The sequence below is a fragment of the Anopheles stephensi genome, chromosome 2 (assembly GCF_013141755.1).
Source record: "Anopheles stephensi strain Indian chromosome 2, UCI_ANSTEP_V1.0, whole genome shotgun sequence".
NCBI classification, from domain to species: Eukaryota; Metazoa; Arthropoda; class Insecta; order Diptera; family Culicidae; genus Anopheles; species Anopheles stephensi.
In genome coordinates this window covers 93393281-93419319 of record NC_050202.1, presented here as the reverse complement: position 1 = coordinate 93419319, position 26039 = coordinate 93393281, and the positions used below count along the sequence as shown (strand labels likewise).

The window sequence follows — 26039 nt, the reverse complement described above, 5'->3', positions numbered from 1 at the left end:
CAAACTGTCAGACGCACCAAAAACACCAAAGTCCTTTGAGCTGTTATTACTTGTCTGTCGTTGCTCTCGTTGGAAAATAAATCTATAAGAACTGGCTTAGCAGACGCAGCATCGTTTTGTTAATTCTATTAATTGGTTCCTGAGAAAATTGCATACCTCCGAAAAACGGAATCTCAACCTCAGTTCCGAGCTATCGTGTGCGTGTGCTTCTCGGAAATTAAACTGGTCTCAACTCACCACATCACCGATCCACCGAAGACTACCGAAAGCCAACTTTTTCTCTGTCTCTGGACAAGTGTCTCTGAGTTATAGGGCTTTGCGGGCTGTAGAGGGAGGGAACGAATTAGCTCCGAACGCAACGGTAGAGCCTAATGATGATCGCGTTGGTTGCCATCGTCTGCACGTCATATTATTATCATCTTTATAAAGATTGCTTCTATAAATTATCTCTTAACTCTTCAGTCCTGACGATAATCTATGATTATCGAAATCGGCTCGAGACACATCACTTGTTTTCCTTGTTTGACGAAATGTAAAACTGTTTCAAATTTTCTATTTGTGAAAGATCGTTGAAATATGAAAACGACCTCCCTTCAGAAAATGTTTCACAAAATTTACTTTCTGTTTTGTTTTTAGAAATATTTCATCTTCTCAAAAAGCCCGAAGGAGGAAAAATTGCACATCTTCTTCTAGCGAAGAGACAATAAATAACTCCAACACCAGCACTGACCCCAATTACTCAAATCGAGAATTTTAGGGTTGATTTCACTTGACGTATTCTTCGTGTTTGTTCGCTTCGTGCACACTAACAGGGCAGTGATGACCACTGGCAAACGCACCTATTGAATGTGAGCAGCCAAAATCACCCCTCTATCGGACGGACAGGAATGCAGAATACTTTCCTCTGTCAGCCGTATACATGGGCGATTCTTGTTTTCGTGAGCATTCTTAAAAAGGGTGAAAGATTCCTTAAGAAAATTAGCCAAAGATTGAATATCAAGTAGCAATAAATCGTTCAAGCGTCTTTTCTCTACAAAAGGTCAACACAGCAGAGTCGAGGGACTGGGATCAATCCCTTCGTACTATCGACTTTCTTTCATTCGCACTCCGGGCAATTAGATGTTTGAAGTGCTAGACAAAACATGCCCAGCCAGATCACGTTTGCCTAAGCTAAGTTTTGTTTAATCTGTAATGTAGGCTAATAAAAAAACAATACAAAGGAAAAAAAGGAAAGAGAAAAAATATCAACAATCCAGGAAAAAGAGAGCAGAGTAGAAAATATTGTACTACTAAGTAGCAAAAACTGCTCAAAAAATCTCATCTTTCTGCTGTGCTATCCCACATTCGACCAATTCATATCCAGCTTAAATTGAACTCATTGACTAAGTACTGTAAGTTATCGCCTTATGGACATATCTAGTCACGGTCAACAACAAACTACATATACATGACCATATGAAGATGATTTTCATATAATTTTCATGAAAACTGCGACCAAATTTGTGAAACATATTTGATAACCGCAAATATGTCCTTGCAGTGTTCTTATAAAATAAGATTAATTTTATCTTTATATTCAAGTGTTAACCAAAACATGTGCCGACAAATTATTCCTGGTTTTATGACAAAAGAAATTATTCCTGAAATACCGTAAATCATTGTCAAAGGGTTTTGAAATAATGTAATGCTACCCTGCTCAGTGGCTCCCGTTTCTCATATTTAATACTGACTATCCATAAACGGGGAAATTAATAAACAAGAATGCCACGCTAGATTGGTAGGACCGGCGCATGCCAAACTGCACACCTTTACCCTAGACACACACCGTTTTAATTTTCCTGTACTAATCACTCGATTTGAGCCATTCTTTTCCTTTTGAAAGCTCCATTATTAAAACATCCGGAAGTAAATTGATATGGCTTATCAAAACGTTACCTACAGTACATAGCTCTTAATAGATAAATATTACTAATTATAATTCTCAAATTATTATTGCAATCATGATGCTCAACTGCTCGAAAATTCGCAGTTTCTTCTTGCAAGCATTACAATAGTTTTTGCTCGATGGGTAGCATCGTTCGTTGAGTTTCCTTCGTTAAGTTTTTGTATGTATTGCCAATTCCAAACAAATCCTCAAAACAATTAAAACAAGTCCTCCTTGGTTTGATTTCACTGCAAACGTCTCATGTTACAAAAGTTGATACATTTTTAACATTTTTGAATCTTTCTTATTTTAAAAAGATAAATCAGCATCGATGTACAACCTCTTCAATGTCCCTACGCAAAGCTGTCAGATTACCCCGAAGGGCCTGGGTGAACAATAACAAACAACAATAACAATCCGACACGTAAATGCTTCGAGAGCCAACGCGAGATTTAACAGCGCAATTACTATCTATTCAACATGCGCTAGTACGAAAGGTTTTCTAGTCAGCAGACTGCACAGTTCTAGTTGTGGCTCTCAGTTTTGCTCTAGTGAAATCAAACGGTCAAGTATTTCTGTGTAAACTGTTACCGCCTACACCTTTTCTTAACCCAAAATTTGCGCTTGTTGTTTGCAACCTGGTGATCAGGCGCAGGTATTTAAAAATTGGTAGGTAAATATTTGCATTTAATCAGCAGAGCCATACGGGAAGAGGCACTCTCGTCTAGCGTCTAGCGAAAAGAAAACGTTGTTACACTTCGATTTTCAGGTAGGTTTTAAACTAACTTTCCCCAAGAAATTGTAAACCAAAAAGAGACCGGGTTTTTAATGACTATTGGTTAGAACTTTACGCCTTCCATTTTTCTCCTGTCGATACCACATATTTCGCTTTTGCTTCTTTCCGTCTAACGGGTAGCAGGACAGCAAAAGCTAGGGCACGTGCCTTTCGTTATTTCCATACGTATAATGGTTCAAAATTCTTTGAGCCGATTCCCTCTGCTTGGATGTTTTATTTAAAAAAGGTACATAGTTATAAATATCTCTCTCAGCTGCCGACGGGTCCTGCGCATAGCAGCACGCACACCCATCAATAGTAGGGAGCGTACAAGGAGGTCTAATAAAAACATACTTTCATTTTGCGAACAGTGTTGTGAAGGACGGCAAACATGGAAGAACCAGATCGTGCTCCTGCAAATATCGATGGTGCCTCACGGGGCCCAGACACAATGACTGCCTCTCTCAGCTCGGAAGACAGCTGGACTCTGCTTGGAAAAGACAACGATCAGCTGCACAAAGTCTCGAGCGGAGTGCAGGAGATCGAGAAAGAAGATGTTGCAGCGGAGAAGGAAGAAGCCAGCGCCCAGTTCAGCGAGAAACAGCGTCATGATAGTCACCGAAGCACTGAGTAAGTTTAAACTTGTACTAATTTGCTCGATTTAATGTTAACGGTTCAGAAGCAATTTGATATATTTGTTTTGTTCGTTTTTAATTGTACGATCGTGATCCTCACTTGGTACGTTCACATAGTCTTATACTGCCTTGTTTCGTTTCTTTTCCAGCTCCCAGCTAGACGAATCGTCCGATGGCATCAGCATTATCAGTGAGAGTGACGCGACTAGCTCCGACAAAATGCTGGTAGAGGATGAATCGAATTACAACCAGTCCACGGTTTATTTCACACGAAATATTAACCTAAAGTTACCCGTTTATGAACCGATTACGCCACCATACACTCCAGATGAGGTGAAAACAACAAATGCACAGGCACAAATTGAAATCAAAGCAGATCCACAGCTAAAACAAACGGATGAGCAATCGATAGAAACAATAAGCTCGGTGGTGGAACAAAGTCATCCTACACCTGTGATCTGGACCAAGTGGATCATATTTAATCTGCTGGCCGTAGGCATGGTGGCCGTCATATTCGGGAACTCAATGCGACTCCAGAATCGGGTAGACGAAATTAACTTCGAGCACGAGAAGCGCATCTCAGAGCTGGAGTTGGAAAATAACATTTTGAAGAACGAAATGAACAAGCTGCGACATCTTTACACGCGCTCCGAGCTAGAGGAACAAGTTCAGCGGGCTGAATTTGAGTGGATGGATATCTTGCGACAGGAGGCAATGGCAAATGCATTTGAAGGAACTGCGGAAAAGATTCCGGAAGAAGTAGAAGCAGCAACGGAAAGTACGGTCGCTCCACCACCGATAAGAATAGTGCCACCCCAAGATGGCGGTGTGAAAAGAAAGGTCGTTTGGTCGGGGGATGAAGAGGAACCGATGCTGATCGTGGACAAGGATTACGTACTGCCTGCTTTCTGCTACAGCCGAGATCAGGCGGTGCAGGATGATCTGTTTTCCGAGTATAGTGCAAAGTATTGTGACATCAAGCAGCGAAAGATCGAAGCAAAACAGAAAAAGGCGGAATTTATGCAGCGGAAAAAACACGCGAAGCCGGAAAATTATAACAAATTCATCCATCCGAAAGCGTCCGAGCAAGCCGAGCGAGAGAAGCGCATCGATCCTGGTAAGCCAGCATCGCCTTTTAACATTGACTACCAGAAAGCGTTCGATGCCATTAAAGCGGAGGGCAGTGTTATCGTAGAAGCGTTGGGTAGCATTCTGGATCTCTCTCCCGAACCAGAGGAAGCAATGAAAGTGTACGCGAAGCCAGAAGATAGCGAAAGTGTGTCCCCAGACATTAAAATTTCCGCACCAATAGTTGCCCCTCTTTCAACGGACACCGAAGAGATTAAATCACAATGTTACGAAAGTGATTGCAAACAAGAAGCTAAAACAAAGATGAACGATGATCCAAAACAGAGAAAGCAACGACCGAATGAAAATGAGCATCACCGCAAAGAGGACAAACCAAAGAAAAGAGAAGAAAAAGAGTATAGCAAACACAAAGCCGGTAAACCTAAAAGAAGTCGTGACGACAATAGTCACTATGACAGTAAAGAAAGCAATATTGGATACCAAGAAAAGGACAATCGCCAACAGAAAAGGTTTGAGGACAACTATAAACATGAATTCAGTGTTAAAAGTAAGGGAGAGCATCATCATCATGACAAAAGCAAGCATTATCAGAAACGAAAAGATGATCGCCACTCGGACGAACATTATCGCAAACGTGACAGTGATGAGGATGACCATTACCACCAAAAGTATAAGCAGCGCGAGGAGTACAAAGCGCGTGACTACAAGCCCCAGCAGCATCATGCCAATCTTGGCGAGCAGAATCGGGGAAGTGGCGAGCGGCCTAAGCATGTTGACGGTACTGGCGAAGGATCTTACTTGGACGAGTATAAAAAAACGGAATGGAAACAGAGTCATGAGCATCATCGCAACAACAAACATGACCACAACAATGACCAGCAGCGGGAACAATCCAGTGGAGATTGGAGCGAAAAGAGGTACAAGGGTCGAGATGAATACCGCCAGAATGGTGGTAAACATGGAGAGAAACATTGGCACGATCGTATGAAGCATGGTCGACAGGAGGCTAGGGATGAGCATAGAAAGCAGATGGAAGTTGAAAACAACTGGTACCTAGAGAGAGGAAATCGACGCGAGGAGGAGCGAATTTTCCAGCAACCGAACGGTCCGACCCGGTGAATTGAACTTTCCTACCTAATAGTAACAACTGCTTTCGATGCTCAACTTTATGTTTTGTTGAATCAAATTTCGCATTTCTTCTTTTAATACAGTATCCACCTAAAAGCGTTATTTTTGTTTAGTTCGCGAAACCCTTAACAGCACGGTAGATACTACAGGTTTGATATACGGCTTTTTGATGATACATGTTTTAATAGCAGCAACTAAAATAAAATATGTGATATATGAGATTAGTAAACGTCTCTATGTGAGTGTTTATGTTGAACTTTAATAAAAGCAATCACTCGTTCGAGTCTTTTTGCAACGGGAAATGTGACATGCTATGGCAATATGACATTTATTCGCAGTACGCGCCGTGTTTAGCGTCCACCGCCGAGAAAGCTGGGTCTCCATCGCTGCACTGCCGGCAGATTTCGTTGCTTTTCCTCGTGCTCTCGTTCGGCCATCTGCTCCGCTAGTAAACGCTGATTTTCACGGAATTTTACAAGCGGATTTTCAAAAGATTTATAATATGTCATCACCTCGCGCACGTCTTCGACTTCACTGGTGGCGATCGTAACGAGCATTGCCATCAGATCGAACAAACCGGCATCATCGTCGTTGCCAGTCCAGCGTGGTATGTTGAGCGTATTTTCCGGGTGCAGCTTTGTCGAGTTTGGATCCCAATCGACGACAATCACCTTGCTTAGATCCCGGTTAAGGTTGTCCAAATTTTTCACATGATGGCCATCGACAAAGTGTGTCGCATCACGCACCAAACGGTACATAATGAAACCCCGTGGATCTAGCGCATCTAATATGGGGAATACGGTCATCCCCTGATCGGCAGTGAATACTACAATCTCGTAATTGGCGGCCAAAGTCTCCAAGAACTTATCGACCCCGGGGCGCTTCTTAAAACGCCACCCAGTTTGGTATGTCCAGTCGGGATGCACCAGCACATCTTTCATCTCGAGCACCAACGTGTATGGTGGCTGCACGTACGGATACTTTAGCGGATCCGGCAACAGCTTTTCGCGCGAAGGTTCTTGGATCATTTTTTGGTAGTAGGTCATCGATTTCCACAACCGGCGGAAGTATTGCTGGAACGTGGGCAGTTCCATGAACTCGTCCATAATTATGTTTCCTTCCGCATCGCGGTCCGGTGCCCCAAACACCCACACCATGTACACACAGAACGCGGAAACAGAAAAGCCAAAGAAAACGAAACCAAACTTCATCCGCTTCCAAGATGATTCTTTCTCTTCCTCCTCCTCTTTGCGTTGCTTTTCCTGCTGCTTCTCATTCTCGGTCCCTTCGACTGCAGTCTGGGGAAATAGTTTCGATAGCAATTGCGGCGTTGCCGTGCTTTGCTGTTGTTCGCCAGGGCCTTTCCCTGCTGTGGGAAACAATAACGAAGCTGTTACACAACTGCCCCGGTAGAGGTTGTAAAGCACGCGAAGTCGATACATACCAACAGTAGAGAAGAACTTAACTTGCCGGCATTGAAGGAATTTTGTGGAGGAGCAGTACGACCGGCCCCACTTCGAGGGGTCCTCCCAAACTTTGATTAGCCGCTGGCAGGAATTATAGTACTGTCCACGGTTCGGACGGTAGAGGGCTGATGCTGAAATTGTTTGGTACTGGCAAATTTGTCGCAAGCGGAAAAACTCGTACAGGTTTCTTGAAACCATTTTTAATGTTTTGGTTCTTGACTTAAGCATGTGCTTTGACACATGATGCTGGACAGTATAAACGAGACGGTGTGGACTAAACAAGAAGGAAATCCACATTTGACGTACGCTACCCTGCAATGAAGTGTTTTTTTTTTTAATTTGGAATAGTTTTAATGGTTCACTATGTAACGTTGAGTTGTCTGAATTTTAAATTCATCCTAAATGGAACACATTACTAGTGGAAGACAAAACACATCGAACAGGGTTTTAGTGTTTTGTGGTTGCATCTCGTTTCATCAGACCATTCGAGCTCTAATGTCAAATGTTGAACTGTCAAAGCAAAATCCGCATGAAGCAACCGTTTTAGCGTGTGTTAAATCAAACAAAAGGCCTTCGTCGTGGTTAGGTGGCATCCAAATTAAAGAAAAGAATAACATAATATTCTTCGTTCTCTAGTTCCAATCAATGATTTTAAATCGTAGCAAAGGCTGCGTGCAAAGTGTCCATTGCTAATATCATATCAGACTAGTGTAATAGCGATTCGCGTAAAACAACTGCTAAAGTTCTGTGTTTGGATGACGGAATTTCCTGCTCCGTCTGTGGTAAACCATTTCCAGTACAGAAGCAACACTCGCGGCGAAGGTATTTCATCGCGGCATCACATTTCGTTGCTCTAAGGCAGAGTGTTTAGCCCCAATCATAGCAAGGAAATGTGGCAATCTGCGCAAAACTAGCGTTAATTCCCCCCCCCCCCCCCCCCCCCCCCAAATGATTGGTTCTCTATACAAGTGATTGTAGATTGGTGTCAAGAAAGGTCATCGGAGCCCTCATCTTGTTTACAGCAAAAGTTTGCGTGACAGATTGTTGTTGCAGAGTCATACAAGTTAGGTGGCAAATTGGTGAACGGACTTAAAACGAAAACGACAAATATCGTGTAAATGCGGGACAAGTTATGGATCAGGCCCTCGAGCAGCATATTCATCACTTCCCGTGATGCGTGTGTAGATTTTGTCTAAAGATAAGCTATCAGTTTTCTTACGCTATCAGTGGACTGAGGATGAGAAGAGGTGTGTGACTAGGCGGCGGCTTTCAACGAGTTCGTTTAGTGTGCATATTTGTTGTTAACAAGTGTTTGTGGTTTATTTTATTCAATTGTGTACGATTTCGCTAGTGCGACCGATTGGACGCAATTTGCCATTTGTTGTGCTGTGTTGTTTGTTGTGCTGTGTTGTTTGTTGTGAAACAATTCCTGAGCGAGACGGATTGCCGCAAAACATTCCTTAATCCAAGGGCACAGGCTGATAGTTTGATTTAAAAGTGCTACACAACGCAGGACCACAACGTCACAACGAGCAGCGTAAACCCTGGCATCCAGGCAGAAACTGAAGCTTGCAAAAATGGCACAAGAATCGGTAAGCAATAACACATACAATCAAGCCTACGCTTGCTTTACGGACCCCACGTCCCATTACGGGGGAAGTTATGCGTTTTTGATTATTTATTAATTACGTCAAGTGCACCATAACCGGAAACCACAACTTCTCACAATTAATCTTCAAAGAGGCACTCTTCCGGAGGAAAGTCAACTATTTCGATAGCGTCGATAGTTACGAAGCTTCCATTGTTCGGAGCGCATTCGAAATAGCGTTAACCTGCAAAGGTTCCATCGTTCACACCTGCTGGTTCATCAAACTTGACTCCAACTTGACCCAGCTCGTTTTGGCGCATGTAGTTACGCAAACTGTCCTGCCGCTTATCGTATTCTTGTGGGGAAGGTTTGAATTTTTCGGCACCTCCATCTTCCAACCACGTACAGTGGCCATTAACGTGAAGCCGCATTCCATTCTGGATGGCAAAATCGCCAAGCGGTTTATGCTCACCTTATTCAAAAATCTTCATTAAGAATTTGTCATCACTGTACAGTTCGAGCTGCATTCCGTTTTCACTAACGCCAGTGATAAACTCAAGAACATTCTAAAAACATATAAGCAGAGCATTAGATTGCAGGGAACTTACGTTTAGGTTAGCTACAGCATCATTCTGGGAATTGCTTATGTGCAAATGTAATCAATCTGCCATTATAGTTGCTAAAAATTGGCCTTAAGGACTTAATGCCTTCGTCCTAACACAATTACGAACTCAGAGGAGAACATCTGCAGTTACCTTAGTCGTATAGCCGTGTTGTTCGATGAATAATACCATAGCAACCGAAATATACGATTAATAACAAACAGCAAGATTGCTTTGATGGCCAGAATTTGAAAGTTGCAACGATACGCCGCGAAATTCGGGCATACACAATTGAAACCACCGACACGAGGAACAAAAAAAGGCATTTGAGAATGTGCATAACGTTAGCCACATTTCGATAGCTACCCATACAATTGACAATTTCCCTTACTTACTGTTGCTGTTGCTGCAACAATACTTACTGTTGCTGTAGTAACTTAGTTTCAGAACTGTATGCAGGACATGACTATCAAGCTGCGGGTATAATCAAGTCCTGGGAGTCAAAAATGGCCACGGAAATGCGTTCTATCTAATACGTTTTATTGACCAGTACATAAAATATTTTTGGAACATATCGCGATCATTATTTTGCAGGAGGGCACGTAACTCCGGGCACACATGGGTCGTTGGGAACACACTCGATCATCGGGTCACAGCAAGCGCGATAGGGATAGTCGCAGACCCATTCACGGACATTAAAATGTAATCCTGGAGGACAGTTCATTTCGCACGCACGACCAGTTTCACACACGTAATAACGGGTGCAATCGCTGTGGGGCAAGAACACTGGTTTGTCAGGATTGATTGCTGGACACTCGGCGTTTGCAATACAGTTCAGAGGGCAAGAATTGCACTCATCGCTCTGCTGGTCAATTGCCGCGGATGGAATCGGATCGCCTCGTTCTCCCAGCACTGTAGCCACTAAAACCGCGACGTAGAGGATGACTTGTTTCATCGTATGTTCGTTTGCTGCCACTGCACGCTTGGTGTTGGAACTGGTTAACTTGCTGACAATTGCTGCAAAATGCGTTGGTAAAGCTATAAACGCTGCTGGTTTTATATGGAGTTTAAAAAAAATCGGTGATTATTACACTTCACCCAGTGTTCAATTAGGAACGATTTCGCGAACTGATTAACTGATACTTTTATCGTAAAATAATTACCTATCGATCTTTGTTCGGATCTATGTTTCTGTTGACTAACAAATGGGGTGTCTGGGAATTTATTTTATGCGCTAGGGAAGTGACGAAGCACTTTGGTTATCAACTATCAGCTAGCCACAAATCAGACGAATACAGACGGACTATGGTCTAAGAGCTGAGATGCTACACTTGAGATAGTTTACAGGAAAACCTAACACCTTGGAAGATTGGATGATGGATTACCTTTCCGTGTTTTAGGCTAAAATGGAGACGAAAATACTAAATCTTTCGTCTTAGATTATGTTCCTAATTTCTGTTGGTTTTAACGTGCAAACGTAATCTAGCAGTTAAGTCGTTTATACTTGTTAAATTGTTTTATGAATAGAATAACGCGTAATCAGTCAATGAATCAATCAATCTTCGTTCCATTTTACTCACTTTGATCGTCGAGATTAAGCTCATTACATACATTCTTCTTTATCTTTGTGTTCGTGTTAATATTTTGTTTTGTTCCTAAACGATGTATCATGTTGTCTATAATACATCTTGATTGTTTTGGGACGTTGGGGTGACTGTGTGATACAACGCCCTTGTTGTATAAAAATCCCTTGTTATTCTTTCACTTATATGTAAGATTATGATTCTCTAGCTGAGAGTAAACAAAATCAAGAAAACATTTCACTAAATAATGAATAAAAAAGTCTTTCGGTTCTTTGGATTTTGAGATCAGTTAGATCCTGCTACTGATTTAGTTTAGACCAATCGCGTTTTGATACAACAACTTACGATAGTGCAAATTGTTTACCCACATTTTTTAAAATGAAACTGGATGAAAAAAAACACGGTTTTAACCTGACTGTGTTATGTTTATTGAATTGTTTTATCATTGAACCATGCGCTTGGCTTTATCACACAGAATAACAGCATAATAGTTTGTCTGGTTTTTGTCGCTAGTAAGACATCCTGTTAAACGAATCATGATGACCCACTAAGACGATTCAGGTTTAGTTTGTTGTAAATTAACCCAAATTCTCTTGCTTTTTCACTACAAAACAGGTCGAAAGATTTGAAGAAAGATAGCCTCTCCAGCATCGTTCGAATTCGTGTCTGATAGAGCATAAGTATGTAGCTAATATGTGTATTTATACATATATATATATATATATATATATATATATATATATATATATATATATATATATATATATATATATATATATGTGAGCTCGGCAGCTCTCACGTACTACCTCAATCTCTCCCGGAGAAGCATGTAAGAGCCGCTCTCTTCAAAGATACACTGCATGCAGCTCTGTCTTTGAACATCGCGTCCACTTGATCGCTCGCGTGTACGCGATCGCTCGTGTGGTTCTCCGTGCTGTAAGGCTGGAAATTTCCAGCGATCGTGAACCGTTGCTCCAGCCTCTACGTTGCATGTTTCGAGCGATATTGATTGATGTAGTGGTTCTGCAAATGCAATGCAATGAGAGCCATCGGGCGAGTTAGCTGCAGAAGCTATCCATCCCGGTGAAAGAAAGAAAGAAAACCCATTTCTTCTCAGTGTAAGTTCAGTGGTGCTCGCGTCGCGCGCTCGACAAGTTGCGAACGTGTCCGACTCCAGGCAACGATGAACTAAATCTCCACATCACAGCTCCGTTTCCGGTACTGCAATGTTGGTGTAAATAATAGTCGGCTGGAGCTGTGGATTACTCAGAAAATATTCGAAACTAGTGTACTTCAACAGCGTGAATTGTGGATTAGTTAGTTACTACTTCGTTACATTACGTTTGTTCGTACGCAAGGTTTTGATGCGCAAAGTTTCATAAGGAAAAAAAATCCTCCAGATGCTGCGTGCGTGAGAGTGTTCGTGTCGCGGTACATGCTGCGCAAATTGCTTGACGGTGGTGGTGTTCCGTTATAGTGTCGTTATTAAATCGGCAGGGCAGCTAGCAAGCGCTGACCTCGTCGGTGCAATTTGCTCGGATGTCGGAAAGTAAAAGATGCCCTGCGGAGAAACGTAGTGAAATGTGAAAGTGAATCGACAGTTTTACCAGTATAGTATTGTACGATACTCGTTCGCTTTTTCATATTTTTGGCTAAATATTAAAAAAAATGATATTGTCGAGGAAAAATGTCAAGTTTATTTATTTTACAAGCTTTGCTGAAATCTTAAGGAATAATTAGCTTTCCAAAGTTAGTCATACGTGTGCTTTAATGTATTTTGTTATGACCAAAAACTGACATTGAGTTGTAAGTGCGCTTTGATAATGAAAAAGAAAAATAAGATCACCATCATGGATCTCGTCCTGCTTTGGGCCCTAAAGGTAAAGTTCGTTAAGCACTATCTTTTCAGCTCTACCTTTTTAGTTTGGAAGACTATTTTCATTTTTATTTAAGATTATAAAATAAGTACATCTAAACTTTCCATCAACAAGCGAGTTTAAAAAGTGTTGTAAACCTTGTTTTGATGGTAAGATGGAATGAGAAAATCAATGCAATTCAATGGGTGCAATAAATAAGAACGGCACAGTTTTAGGGTCTCAACGAAATTGTTTTTATTTGAGAATTGGCAACAGCTTAACTCATGTGTGTGAAAGTATACAGAGCGAAACGGATGAAACGGTCAATTTGGAAAAAGTATCCTGCAGTGATGTAGAAGTTATTCACATATAATTAAAGTTTATACCATTAAATCTATTTGAAACATTGCTTCTGTCTTTTGTTATGTAGACTGATGGAGAGCCGGTCCGAATCGGATGGAAATGCCGGTCCGGTGCTACCACTAAACTACAACAATTTACAACTAGGCCCTTTTCGAAAGTGGTTATTGCTTTAAAAAGAAGTACTGTGCGGCTCTTGTATGACCACTACAGGCTTAAGGCAAAAGCCGGGCTATGTCTCGTCCTGGTATAAGAGCAATGAAAAAAGCGTTTATGTTAGGTCAATTCTACTGACGGTGTTTATAAGAGCATATTCGTAATCCCAAACAGCTATGGAATGCAAGAAACCTGAAAAGGAAGAGCAGATGAATGCAGCGTCGATAAACATATCTAACCATTTAACCAATTTGACCTATTTCTTTCCGGTCATATATTGAAATGAGGCGGAAATCGCATACGTGCCCAAGCCTGTGAAAACGCAGGAACAACGGATGCAATAGAGTGAAATTAGCTCCCTTTCGCACACACGTGTATAGTGAAGATCGCATCTCACCACCCTGAGTCAGTAGTGTCGGTTTGGGTTGCATTTGTAAACGTACGGTTTTTGATCGGCCTGCCTCGAGCCTTGAAACGGATACACCTAACTGACTCTGTTCCCTATGGTGAATATCTAGGCATTGGTCGGCAGGGGTAGTTGCGGTTTTGACGTTAACACTGCTTCGTAGAACCTGCTTTTCTCGTTCGTTTGCACTCTATATAACCTAGGTAATGTTTAAAAACCTGCTGCTAGTCGATTCAATATTTTGTACGGAAATGTTGCGCTGTATCCTTCGTAGTTGGCTAACAAGCTGACTCTCCAAACCTACCAGCCGGCGATTATCTTTCTCTTTGATTAGTTTAACGTCGGATAACATTCGTAGTAAAGATTATTCTTTTGATTCAATCTAATATTTGGGGTAAAAGGGGGGAAATCGTACAACAACAGGTATTCCACGGAAGCTGGTTGTATTTATTGTTGCTGGATGTATCAATTATTGTAATAATTGTATTTCATTGACTCAAATCATTGGCTTGATCTGGAAACATTAATGCTAACGTAATTTAGAATGAATCTTCTGCCCGCAGTTGTGTAAATCAACATATTACTTGACAGATAAAGTCGGCGGGATTCGAATAATATGCAATTTCAAATTTGTAATAATAATTTCATTGAATTTCGAATATGCTGTTGGTATTTCAGTATATTTAGACAATGATTGCACACATTTTTCAAGAATTGTTTCACACGAAATGCACTCCCAAACAATACTTTTATCGATGACAGTTCAATTGCAATTATGAAGGTGTATAGAATACTATTTTTTTATTTATAACTTCAGTGTTACGACTTAACGCCCTATTGTGCACACCGCATGTGCTAACGATTCAGATTCACCAAAAATAACAAGGCATTTCCTCCCTGTTGTTTGCCTTATCCACGACCAAAAATGGTTGCTGTACCTATAACTTTACCTGCAAATTTGTATCGACTTGTTTGCATTACAATGTATATTGTTTATTGAAATCAATTTTATTGAAGGAAGATGATGTTTTCCCATTCGCTCAATATATGAAGAAAAACGAAATATAGCCAAGTGCTTGTGGATTTCCCTCGCGCATTCAAATCACCAGCAAACTTTCTTTTCCTACAACGATCATCAGTTGTAGCCAAATCCGATAAAAGCTCTCGAATCCGGTGTAAACCTTCTGCTTGAGCTGACCCAACAGATGAGCATTTGGTTCGCCGTTTCCCGAAGACTTTCGCCTTGCGCCGCTGTTCCGAATTCGAACCCCGTTATGCTGCTCGCGATCATGTTGGTAGTGTTCGTGGTTTCATCGTCGAACAGCGTTTTCGCTATATTCTTCAATTCATATCTTTTTCTTTTGCCTTATTCGCCGTTTTCAATTGTTCCCGTCAATTTCTTTTTATCTAGTTCCTATATCGTAATCTCAGTTAATTTGGGGTCGTTGGGAACCTGAACAACCCTCCGTCAGTAATTTATCTAGAGGAAAAAAAAAGAAACAACATATTTGCTTACGGCTCCTTAATAAAATTTCGTAAAGCAGAAATATTATAATATATGAAAACAGGTTTGCAAGGTATAATGTAATAGAGTCATTTTGAAAAATAGATGCGTGTGTGCAATGGAGGGAGAATGTACGTGTTCCTTTTGTTCCAATTTTTCTCACCACGTTATGCTCTGAAATGGTCATGCAAATGTTCAATAAACGCCAAGAATCCTAAGGATTGGAACTTTTTGTAGTGTTTAATAACATGTATCTGTTGCAACTACCTTGAAAGTTGCGTTGAACAGTTGAGATAGTTAAAATTACTCGAGATGTGGAACTGAAACATTGTAGTCCATATGTATTCTTAAAATAGATGATTTTTTTTTTCGTCTAATTATTGTTCTTTCTTGTGACAGGCCGTCAAACAATTCATCGATCGGATCAATAGCACCAACAACGACCCAAACCGAAAGGCAATAACTCCGGCCATTGCCGCCCGTTTCCTGTTGGCACGTAAATATGACATCACTCGTGCGATGGCGCTTTACGAGCAGCATGAACTGATCCGACAACGAGAAGGGCTGTACGGATTCGATCCACTTAACGAACCACTGCGTGCAGAGCTGGAAACCGGAAAGTTTACGATCTTGGTAAGTTATTTTTGATTAATATTCCGGGCGTTCTGGTGGCCGAGGCGATAGCGGCGCCGGTCTTCACACGGCAGGGCCGGGGTTCAGATTCCATTCAGACCGACCCCCGTACGCAGGGCTGACTTCTTTGCTTCGGGTAAAATTAAGTCATAGAAAGCCAGAAATGGCAGGCCGAGACCTTTAAAGGTTGTAGTAGTACCAAGGAAGAAAATAAAGATTGATTCGTCTGGTAATAAGAAATTATTTCGAAATCTTGGTTGAAAAATAAGGAAAATCTTCGATTATGAAAGGAATGAAAATGTGTTGGTCGCGAAGCAAACTTATCTTGCGTTTAATTTTACACACACTAATATGTGTTATAAGTAGGGTAGTGGCCAAATATCATTATCTGAATTGACCCTTGAAATAAGTGTGAGAATTGTCAAACCTCGTGGCTTAATTTCGATCATGCTATGGTTTACTAGAATTATTTTAAATCACGTGGTCAGATAGTCCATTCTTGGGATGTGATGTCGGTCCTGTTTTGCCAAAAACCGGCGTCGCTACCAGTATTTCGCAGGAAAAATATCAAACGTTCGGTTTCCTTTGAAATTTTAAAAGGGGTTTAAAAAATATAAATTTTAAAAGGTTTAATGTCTACAATCGAATGCAATACAATATTTCTCAATCAGGACTAATTATCGTGCCGGAGCTAAGCTCGATTTTGACTGGGCCCGATGGCATCTCACACGTATTGTAGGACGACTAATAATTTAAGTCACTTGAAGTCTACCACTTGTTCAAAATGGTTGTAGGTTCTGTTAAACCCAATAGGAATGGAATACTTATTAATTTCTTCTTTACTTTCCTTCTTACAGCCTGGACGAGATGCTAGTGGTGCAGCGATCGCTTTGTTTACTGCAAATTTACACTATCCGATGACTGTAACGCATAAAACAACTCTACAAGGCGTTGTTTATCAGCTAGATGTAGCGTTACAGAGCACTGAAACGCAGAAGGCTGGATTAGTTTTTATCTACGATATGAGCACTTCAAAGTATTCCAACTTTGATTACGATTTATCTCAAAAGATCCTCACATTGCTGAAGGTAAGATGACAAACTCTTTCGATTTAAGTGGCTTTTTTGGTATATTTCATCGTTTCACCATAGAACATTTTCACGCTGAATCATATGATCATTTTGTCTAGCTCTTCTAGCACGACAAGAGAAATTGGCCGAACATAACCAAAGCATTGCAATTCTGTTGAAACGCCAAATATCGATGGACGCGTAGCAAAGATTTAATTAAATATTTAAGAATACTTAAATATGACTTAGTGTATAGATGTGTTGTTAATCGGACATAGATCTATTGTTCTTCTTCCTTGGCACTACAACATCGGGAGGTCTCGGCCTGCCATTGCTGGCTTTCGGTGACTTGATTTTACCCGTAGCAAAGATGTCAGCCCTGCGTACATAGATCTATTACCGATGCTGAATTCTTTCGTCGAAAAGAGGGAAGAGCCTAAAATACAGGCGCAGAGAGAGAGAAACGATCGCAGGGTATTTTTTTAAATCTCTGATTTTGAATTGTACGGGCAAATATGCCGAAGGTTACAGACACCTTTCCCGCCCACGACCTTTTAGCGGCGCGATCAGCAGATTCCAAATAAGGAGACCGCACATTCAGCAATGCTGTTTTGCGTTTAGAGGATTATATATGATACGTAATAATTAAGTCAGTATATCGATGTCCCCAGTTATGTGTTTTGGTGGCGCGCGTGTGCCCGTGTGTGTGAGAAGTTCGTTCCCTGGACGCTCGTACACGCGTTGACAATATCCAAATTGTTTCAATTGAGACGCAGCCACGCGGTCGTTCTATGGCGCATATGTTGCTCCTAATGTCTGCTGTGCACGTTGGGAAGCTCAGTGTGATCGTACGCGTACCTTCGCGTACGCGTACGCAGCGGAAGTCCACTTCTACGCTGTCGCCTGTAGAGAAGAAGCAATTTGTAAGCGGTGCAAAACGACGACAAACGAGTAAACGACAGTAAGTGGACAGAGCTGTATGCTAAGCAAACGGCGCGCGCTACGGATTTCCTGGAAGTCGAAATACACGCCTGGATGCCTACGTAAGTCGTTGAGCCAAGACCATTTTTGGGAGCGATATCACCTGTTGTTCCGCTGCTTTTGGCCTCATCGAATTCCATTCAAAGTGCGAGGTAGATCAGTCAACCAGGAGTAGTGAAATTAAAAGAGAACGGCTTGAACTTGCTTGCTTAATATTGATGGATTTATTTACTTACCTTACGCGCATCACTCCGTGTAGACGCCACGATCGGGTTTGTTTAGTGTTAAGCGTGTCATTCGTTGAGTCATCGTTAGTGAAACCCATTGGTTTCTTGAACATCATTCGTGTGGCGTCAACGCATGCGTATGCTTTCAAGACGTGAGCTATGTGTGCGTTTTTTTTACTCACCGATCTCCTCAGTGTCAGCGCAACTGTAGAACCGGTGGTAGCTAATATTAAAGCTGATCTTGTTGCTACTAGTACTGTGCGGAGTGAGTATTCATCTTGCTTTGTAGCAAAGATCAAGCGGTGAGACAAAGCGGTAATTAATACATGTGCTGGTTTAATGCAATGTTCAATTGAAGGCAAAGAATCCCAGTGATTCGTTTGATTTTGCAAGTTTGTAGTTACTGCTTGACTAATTCCAAACACTTGGAAGCCCAGCATAAGGTAGCACAGAGCGCGCTTCCTAATCAAACTAAGATGTACTTTGCTAGCGGAATCAAATATGTTCTTAAACCTAGGCCGGAGTTGCCTAACCCTGGCTCTAGAGTGACAACAATTTCGGTTCTATTGTAAGTTATGCATGTGAAGGTTGAATCAGGTGCATCTGTCATGCTTGAATGTGTTAGTACATGTTTGGTGTTTCTTCTAATTTCCTATTGATCAACGTAGACAAGAAAATTTAGGCGATCTGGCAACACCATGGTTTATGAATGAAAAGAAAGTAACATATGCGTTCCGATAACATGGGTCTTACTATTTTGCAACGATGAATGCATTCTAATGTTTGTGAGATGCAATTGAGTTCATTGAACTGACATGTTGGAGATTCAGTTCCTTAATCTGTTTTAGACATTTCTACCAGAGTAAACCAATCTTTCGTGTTGTTTTCATTCTATCTTCCAGCTTTGTATCCCTTCAGTATCATTGTTCGTTTAACCTTTCTTTTAAATATTTTGATGTGGTATTGCTAGACCGGTTCACTGTCCTGCTTGTATTTTCATAACAAACGCAGTCAGTGTAACCTATTTTCCCTTCGTTTCTCACCTGGCAAGGACGATTGAACGTTATCCTGACAACCGAGAGCAATGTTGCCATCCGTGTGTTTGTGTGCGTGTACATACGTAGCGTCCCATTAGGAGTGGTTGCTTGTGTGCGAGCGTCGATGTGTTTATGTGTACCGATAAAATGCGTGTGCGTGCGGTGTTCTAAGGCGCACGCGTTTCACGAAGCGAACACGATGTAAGAGATTACAGTTGTTATTTTGTGCAACGCAAGGTAGTATGTGTATGTGTGTGTGCGTGTGCTCGCGGAAACGCAAGCGCATTCGGTCTTTCCCCCCGATTTTTGATGGCACAAAACGTTCAGCAAACGACATACAACTACACCACACACAAAATCAGCGAATCACACAAACCATATTACGAAGTGACCACTAATCAGTATGCATCAACTCTTGGTGCGCGTATACGGCGTGGATTTCACGGTGCCAAAAACAACCCTTAAAGTATTGCGCCGTCAGTAGAATAACTATTTCCTACACGGTCCCACGTTTTGGTGCGCACGGGCCACGCTTAAATATGTTTTGTAATTACTAGTTCCGGAAGCTTCCAAGCATGGTTTTCCGTCGCTATATCCACCCTTTCGCATGCATTGTCGCTTGTGTGTGTCACTCTGTTCGTGTTAGGTAGTGTTTGTTTTTAAAACGCGAAAATAATCCATGTTCCTGCGTATATCCTTCAACTCAGGGATTTTCCCTTTTGCCAAATCTGTGAAGTTTGAATCTATCGTGCGTGCACCGTTGCGTAGTATATGTGGATCATAAAAGTGTGGTGACGGTAAAAACAAAAATCCCTATCACGAAAGCAGGGAGCGAGTAGCCAACCCTGCCTGCTGCTGCTGCTGCTCCCGCGGCAAGTGTATTATCGATTTTGTGGAAAATTTCATTTCCGTCCATCCTTTGCAAGAGTGTTCGTATGGTAGGAAAAAGTTATAAATATTTCCTTTGTTCTGTTCGAAGCAGTTGCCACAATTGAAGAAAAATATTTTGTGGAAAATTGCCAACGCAAGGTATTATTGCTGCTGTGTCCCAACTAACAAAAAAAAAAAGGCAGTCAGCAGTCAGCAAGACAGTCGTCCCTTCGTGCAATATCAAAGATACCTACGAAAGACAGGCAGAAGAAAGCCGAACATTGAAGGTTAGTATGAAGGTTTCGCCACGTTTGTTAGGGGCAAGGGTTTGCCAGGCAACCCAACACTAGTGAAGTGCAAGTGATAATGCAGTGCTGAATGTCGAGAACATCGGTCTTGAGTTGAATGGTTTTGTACAGGTTTGATCGACGTGCGTGCAAGTTCGGTTCGTGTGTACATAACTTGAGAGTCAATCATACTTCGGATGGAGGTCTACTCACCTCCATGCGAGCGATTTCCTAATGAAATACAACATCTGAAATTATTTCATATGATATGACGGAGGGAAAACAAGTAGTAAGATAGTAAGATCTAAATGCCATAATGTATGCAAGGTTTCCTCGTTAAATGCAGAGAGAAAGAGAGCGAAGTAGAACGAGAGAAAATGCAGTAACGCGTTGTCTTCCAGCAGAATAAGCGCGGTGAGAAGTGATCGTGAAAAAGCAATTCATGTTTGTACAGTGGAAACACACAAGAACAGGCCCGTTCATTCGGTCGATGGAAATAAGATCAAAACGTTGTCCTTGTTCAAGGGCGTGATGATGTGGGTTTAGATTCAAACATTCTAGATTTTCCTGCGAAGGGCTATAAATATAATGCTTCGTTTCTGGCATTTTTGCGTAACATTAAGACGGTTATTGTTGCGCCTAGCTTTACTCGTAGATTGGAGTTCGGTCGTAGCAATAACCGATCTGGCAGCATGGCACCGATCAGTCTAGCAAGTCATTATATGGCTGACATGATCTACTAGGTCGTAAAGCCAAAAGGCAAAAGGGACCCCATAATAGCCTTTCCTTGTCAGGTTGCTCGTACTGTTTACTTTTTTTAAATTATTACCGGTCCCGATATCAACACGCATCCGCCCGCAGGTCAAGGATACATGAAATCAAGGAAAAAGTCAAGAATGGCACGTCCAAACCTAGTGAAGTTTTGAACAATCAAACAAGAGGAAAAGTAGGTTATAAAACAAATTTAAACAGAAATTTAATAAAAAAAATTCGTTCGTAAAAAGTGTTCGTTAATAATTCATTCGAATGCCAATAGCAGCTTATGCACATATCTACATCTATTGGTTCACATCAATTAGTATATTTAAAAACTTACTGCCACAGACCCAAGTTTTATAATGTTTGTGTATCTTTAGATCTTTGTACATACATTTAGATACAATGAAGGTACATTTAATTACAATCATTGTTTTCTGTTGTGCGATCAAACCAATTTTAACTAATTCAATCTGCATGTGATAGTAATACAATAGTGTCGTGAAAAATAAAACCAACAAAGGGACCCACTAATATAAAGAGAAAGAAGCTGAGACTTATGAGTTGTGTGCTACACCGTATGAAAAACTGTGTCGGTATCAAACTTTTCCGCTAACAGTGCCCCATTCTGTGTGATGCACAAAACGTGCGTTTATATTTAATTGCATATAAGATGTTTTGTTTTCGTGCGTGATTCGTCTGACATAGTTTAACAGGTTGCTTAAGTTTTCATTAGATACAATTTGTAATGCAGTTATGTTAACACTGTATGCAGCTGCAGCTTAAATAATATAGCTTTTCCGCGCAAAATGCTGCCATTTGCATTGTATCCGTTGTCAATAGTTAAACACACTTTACTCATGCTTTTATTTTTCTTGCATTACAGGGTGGATATCCTGCTCGGCTGAAAAAGGTTCTTATTGTAACGGCTCCACTCTGGTTCAAAGCACCATTCAAAATCCTGCGGCTGTTCGTGCGTGAGAAATTGCGTGAACGCGTTTTCACCGTATCAATACCACAGCTGAGTTTACATGTTCCTCGGGAATCTCTGCCGATTCGATTAGGTGGTACCTTAGAAGTTGATCATTCCTCATGGTAAGTATAACAAAGAGGTGGTCTGCGCTTAAAAACACTTGACCAAATAGTATTTCAATAATGTGTTGGAATTTAGCCTTGACAAATTTCGTATGCAACGTTCCTGTTCCGAGGACTTTAATGTGGTGGCTTTTTTCTCTTACTGCTCCTTATAAGGTTGACTTATTATTATTTCGTTCTGTGGTATTTTCGTAATTCGTTACGATAGCAAAGAGAGCATTGAACAACAACTTGATTGTTGTTGTTTATGGAGTAGTTTACTCGTGTTTAGGAGAGATTGAGTAATTTAGTTAAAGTTTTGGTAATGTACTGGGGTATCAAAATTTGGATTTGTTTTCCCTATAAAAATCAGCATCTCCTTTCGCAGGACGCACAAATCATACAATTTCTGGGTGTTGGACTGCGTCATTTATTGTGCATGCCAAGTTTAAGGTAAAATGAAAATAACCTGTTCTTCATTAAAATGCATCCTTCTATCGAGCATTAGAATTTCACTGACTCATATTCGCTCACGTACAACATTTTTTTCACGTTTAAAAAACAATATCTATTTTATGGGTACAATTTTATTTTTTATTGGCATCATTATCGTTTTGAGGTGGGAAGCGTGTGCAACCAAAACCGTTGGTGCGGTAAAGTTTGTGAAACTTTCTCCTTTATTCAATTGGAACGGCCTGACCGCATTATGTTGTTTGGGAATATATAATGCAATTCATCGAATACTTATTTATCAAATAAAAAAATATCTAACTGTATAAAGTGCTATCGAGTCAAAGGGGCATATGTTTAAACTAAACATAGCTTGATTCTAAACTATTACTTGTGCTACATCGAGCAGTACTATTTGCTGTAAATAATCTATTTGTTATTCCGTAGGTATATAGTTATGGTGCTAAGAAGATGGATATATTATTTGGACATTGTTGTGTTTTGTAAATTTGTGTTATTTTACCATCCATAAGTACAGCTTGGACACGTGGTTGATGAAGGCATTGATTTTGGTTTGATTTTCCTTCCAATCATTTCATGGATTTTTCATGCTCTCACAGAATTTATTTTATTTCGATACCTCCACTTTACACATTTCACGATTACATTTACCTCAGTGTAAAAGATAGACTTCAACGCGGTGTATCTTCGTGTTTTTATTTCACACACACATACCAAATACAGCAGAATAAATAAAACCATTAATTCTGTGGTATCATTGCAGGTTATTACATTGTTACAAATCGATGACGAATCGTGAAGACGAAATTATTGCGACAGCGGGTCAGCAACAACAGCAGCAGCCACAGAATTCTCAAAACAGTTCTGCAATTGTGGCCGGGGCGAATGCTGGAAATGCTGGCATGGGAAGTGCAGGAATCGCGGCAATACCTGCGGCAACAGGCACGCTGGATACGCACCACTTGCTTAGCGGTGTTGGTGTTGGCTCGGAACTAGTGGATGTTGCTTTCGTCGCCGCGCATAACCACCGAACAGTATCGCCTAGCAATGGCACGCTGGTAGAGGATCACTTAAACGTGGATGATATTAGCGACTTAGCAGCAGTGAGTGCCAATCAACATCTTCCCGCGAACCATGCAAGCGGCGGTGTTGGACATCACAATCACCACACCAGCAATGAATTGTGGACAGAGAACCCTCCGAGCAGCGCATCGTCAGGCTTTAGCGACGATGATAGTTTGGCCGGCGCAGAAGGAGATCCCAAAACGATCGAACAGATTGTGCAGATGGTCCGCGAAAGGGGTAAAATGGGATTGATTCGTGAATACACCGAAATAAAAGCCCGCGCTCCAGATGGTACCTTCACGCATGCAAAGTACGTATGATGTTGCTTGATGTAGAAGAATACGTTCGATAACGCTGGCTAATGCATGGTCAACTTTTTACCTGGACTCTTTACAGGCTGAGAAATAATTTAGCGAAGAATCGCTACACGGACGTGCTGTGCTACGACCATAGCCGCGTAGTGCTGTCTCAGGAGGAGGACGATCCGACAACGGACTATATCAACGCGAACTTTGTCGATGGCTACAAACAGAAGAATGCTTACATTTCCACACAGGGACCACTACCAAAGACATCGTATGATTTTTGGCGTATGGTCTGGGAACAGCATTGTTTGTTGATCATTATGACAACGAGGGTGATGGAACGGGGTCGTGCCAAGTGCGGTCAGTATTGGGAACCAAGTGAAGGTGGTGTAGCGGAGTACGGTTTCTTTCGATTGCGGACAATGTCGATAGAAACAAAAGAAGACTACACCGTAGTGGAATTGGAAATAAGAAACATTAAGGTAGGAGAAAGCTATCATCCTTGCTAAAGAAAGGTTACTGAACCCTAACATTTTACTTGCAGACTGATGAGGTAAGGTGCGTGTCCCATTGGCAGTTTACCAGTTGGCCTGATTACGGTGTGCCCTCGTCGGCCAAAGCTATGCTAAATTTTCTTCAACGTGCCCGCGAAAAGCAAGCCGAGATGGTACGGTCGCTGGGTGATCTGTGGGCCGGTCATCCTCGGGGCCCGCCAATAGTGGTTCATTGCAGTGCCGGAATCGGACGAACGGGTACATTCATAACGTTGGACATTTGTATATCGCGCCTGGAAGACGTTGGTACGGCCGACATCAAGGGGACAGTGGAGAAAATACGTTCCCAGCGGGCATATTCAATACAAATGCCGGATCAGTACGTGTTTTGTCATTTGGCCCTAATCGAATATGCGCTTTCGCGCTCCATGTTACAGTCAGTAGATCTTTCGGAGTTTGATGATCGGGACGAAGAATCCGACTAGAGGAAGAAATCGCAAATGACACAAACAACATAAACACAACTCACGCACGTCTGAGTGATGAACAGTACAGGTCATTATTTGCTCCCATTCGAGGGGAATGGCTGAAAAGGTGAACTACTTGTCCTGATTCGGGAGGTGAGCCGAATGCGACATGAATGTTAATTTGCTGAACGCCTCTTTGCACTGTTCAACCTTCAACCTAACCCAATCGATGATTGTTTTTCGTGTGATTAGTATAAATGCCGATCACCTTCGCACAGTGTAAGCGTAAGTATCGCTCGTGTACTATACACGCGGACTCGTTTGACGAAGAGTACGCGAGTTTGATTTGTGTTTTGGATAACATAAATTATTGTTTAACTGCAGTAGTATAACACGGTTCAGATCGTACACTACGAAAAAAAGACCTGAATGTCGGCATGCAAAATACCAGGAGATATTAGATTCGACATAATACTACAAGCGAAACCATATGGAAAATTACGGAAACGTTTTGCAGTGGTTCGGCTAATGGCATCTTTTTCGGCTTTTGGCAGTGTGATTTAACACCAAAAACAAAGTAAGACAGAATTATTTTCTCCCAATAAGTGCGTATTCCTAATGATACAAGTGGCGAAACGAAGGTAAAAAGCGTCTACGAGGAAATTCAACACGAAGAATTTGATGGCTTCGTGATTTAAATAGATTTCAATCTCTTTCTACTATTGCAGTCGAACGCAAGGGTCGCTTGCAAGAAAACAACAAAAGCCCATCAATTGTATGATACCTAAAACTATTGTTTTAAAATCGTGGCATTTTAGCAGGGCACAACTAGAGATGAGGCATCATAAACAACTAAAAGAATGTCCAGTCCAGTGAAATGTGAATTATAGATTTGTGAAAATCCATTGAAATAGCGCGGAACAAGTGCTGTAAGAAGAATGTGCGAGCAAATAGAGAAAAGATATCAAAGTTTATTTTTTCTATTTATTTTAATTTTAGTAAGGAAGATATTCGTAAGTACATTTAGTAATATTTAAAACTAGGAATAAAATAATGATATGAGGGCGATATGTACGGAGATCAAATACAAACAAAACAATAAGTAGACTAAAAAACCGTTCCGTAAATAAATATCGATCATGAAAACTTGACTGCACACCGACGAATGGCCGGTACCGTGGGAAGCGCGCATCGTTCATCTTTTAAAAATATCGAGTGATATTTAACAGA

General features: G+C 41.2%; 3 protein-coding genes across 12 annotated transcripts; 2 read left to right on the top strand and 1 right to left on the bottom strand.

The window, feature by feature from the left end:
- Positions 1 to 2165: 2165 nt before the first annotated feature.
- LOC118517580 (nuclear speckle splicing regulatory protein 1-like) lies at positions 2166 to 5788 on the top strand. Of its 3 annotated transcripts, none has more exons than XM_036063846.1 (3): positions 2166 to 2593; positions 3071 to 3329; positions 3484 to 5788. In XM_036063846.1, the coding sequence occupies exons 2-3, from the start codon at positions 3091 to 3093 to the stop codon at positions 5540 to 5542; spliced, it is 2298 nt and encodes a 765-aa protein (XP_035919739.1). In that variant the 5' UTR covers positions 2166 to 2593; positions 3071 to 3090; the 3' UTR covers positions 5543 to 5788. The 3 variants fall into 3 exon arrangements, with proteins under 3 accessions (XP_035919739.1, XP_035919737.1, XP_035919738.1); XM_036063844.1 differs by having other exon boundaries at positions 2166 to 2693; XM_036063845.1 differs by lacking the exon at positions 2166 to 2593 and adding an exon at positions 2829 to 2946.
- On the bottom strand, positions 5789 to 7270 carry LOC118517585 (mitochondrial import inner membrane translocase subunit TIM50-C-like). The gene is made up of 2 exons (XM_036063860.1): positions 6996 to 7270; positions 5789 to 6920 (listed from the first exon to the last, which is right to left on the bottom strand). Exons 1-2 carry the CDS (start codon positions 7243 to 7245, stop codon positions 5902 to 5904), a joined length of 1269 nt encoding a protein of 422 aa, XP_035919753.1. The 5' UTR covers positions 7246 to 7270; the 3' UTR covers positions 5789 to 5901.
- Positions 7271 to 7569: 299 nt separating this feature from the next.
- On the top strand, positions 7570 to 25993 carry LOC118517581 (tyrosine-protein phosphatase non-receptor type 9). 8 transcript variants are annotated; one of them, XM_036063854.1, is made up of 8 exons: positions 7570 to 7799; positions 8369 to 8609; positions 15472 to 15705; positions 16563 to 16793; positions 21820 to 22028; positions 23242 to 23853; positions 23940 to 24330; positions 24393 to 25993. In XM_036063854.1, the coding sequence occupies exons 2-8, from the start codon at positions 8595 to 8597 to the stop codon at positions 24825 to 24827; spliced, it is 2127 nt and encodes a 708-aa protein (XP_035919747.1). In that variant the 5' UTR covers positions 7570 to 7799; positions 8369 to 8594; the 3' UTR covers positions 24828 to 25993. The 8 variants fall into 8 exon arrangements, with proteins under 8 accessions (XP_035919747.1, XP_035919746.1, XP_035919744.1 ...); XM_036063853.1 differs by having other exon boundaries at positions 8228 to 8609; XM_036063851.1 differs by having other exon boundaries at positions 7570 to 7839.
- The last annotated feature ends 46 nt before the right edge of the window (positions 25994 to 26039 follow it).

What these genes read in the sequence shown, in the direction of transcription:
- LOC118517580 (XM_036063846.1), top strand. Translation starts at nt 3,091, where the DNA reads ATGGAAGAACCAGATCGTGCTCCTGCAAATATCGATGGTGCCTCACGG. An exon ending in GATAGTCACCGAAGCACTGA is followed by an intron (nt 3,330 to 3,483) that starts GTAAGTTTAAAC and finishes TTTCTTTTCCAG; the next exon opens with CTCCCAGCTAGACGAATCGT.
- LOC118517585 (XM_036063860.1), bottom strand. Translation starts at nt 7,245, where the DNA reads ATGCTTAAGTCAAGAACCAAAACATTAAAAATGGTTTCAAGAAACCTG. An exon ending in TAAGTTCTTCTCTACTGTTG is followed by an intron (nt 6,921 to 6,995) that starts GTATGTATCGAC and finishes TGTTTCCCACAG; the next exon opens with CAGGGAAAGGCCCTGGCGAA.
- LOC118517581 (XM_036063847.1), top strand. Translation starts at nt 12,614, where the DNA reads ATGAAAAAGAAAAATAAGATCACCATCATGGATCTCGTCCTGCTTTGG. An exon ending in GAAGTTGATCATTCCTCATG is followed by an intron (nt 22,029 to 23,241) that starts GTAAGTATAACA and finishes GTATCATTGCAG; the next exon opens with GTTATTACATTGTTACAAAT. An exon ending in TGGAAATAAGAAACATTAAG is followed by an intron (nt 24,331 to 24,392) that starts GTAGGAGAAAGC and finishes TTTTACTTGCAG; the next exon opens with ACTGATGAGGTAAGGTGCGT.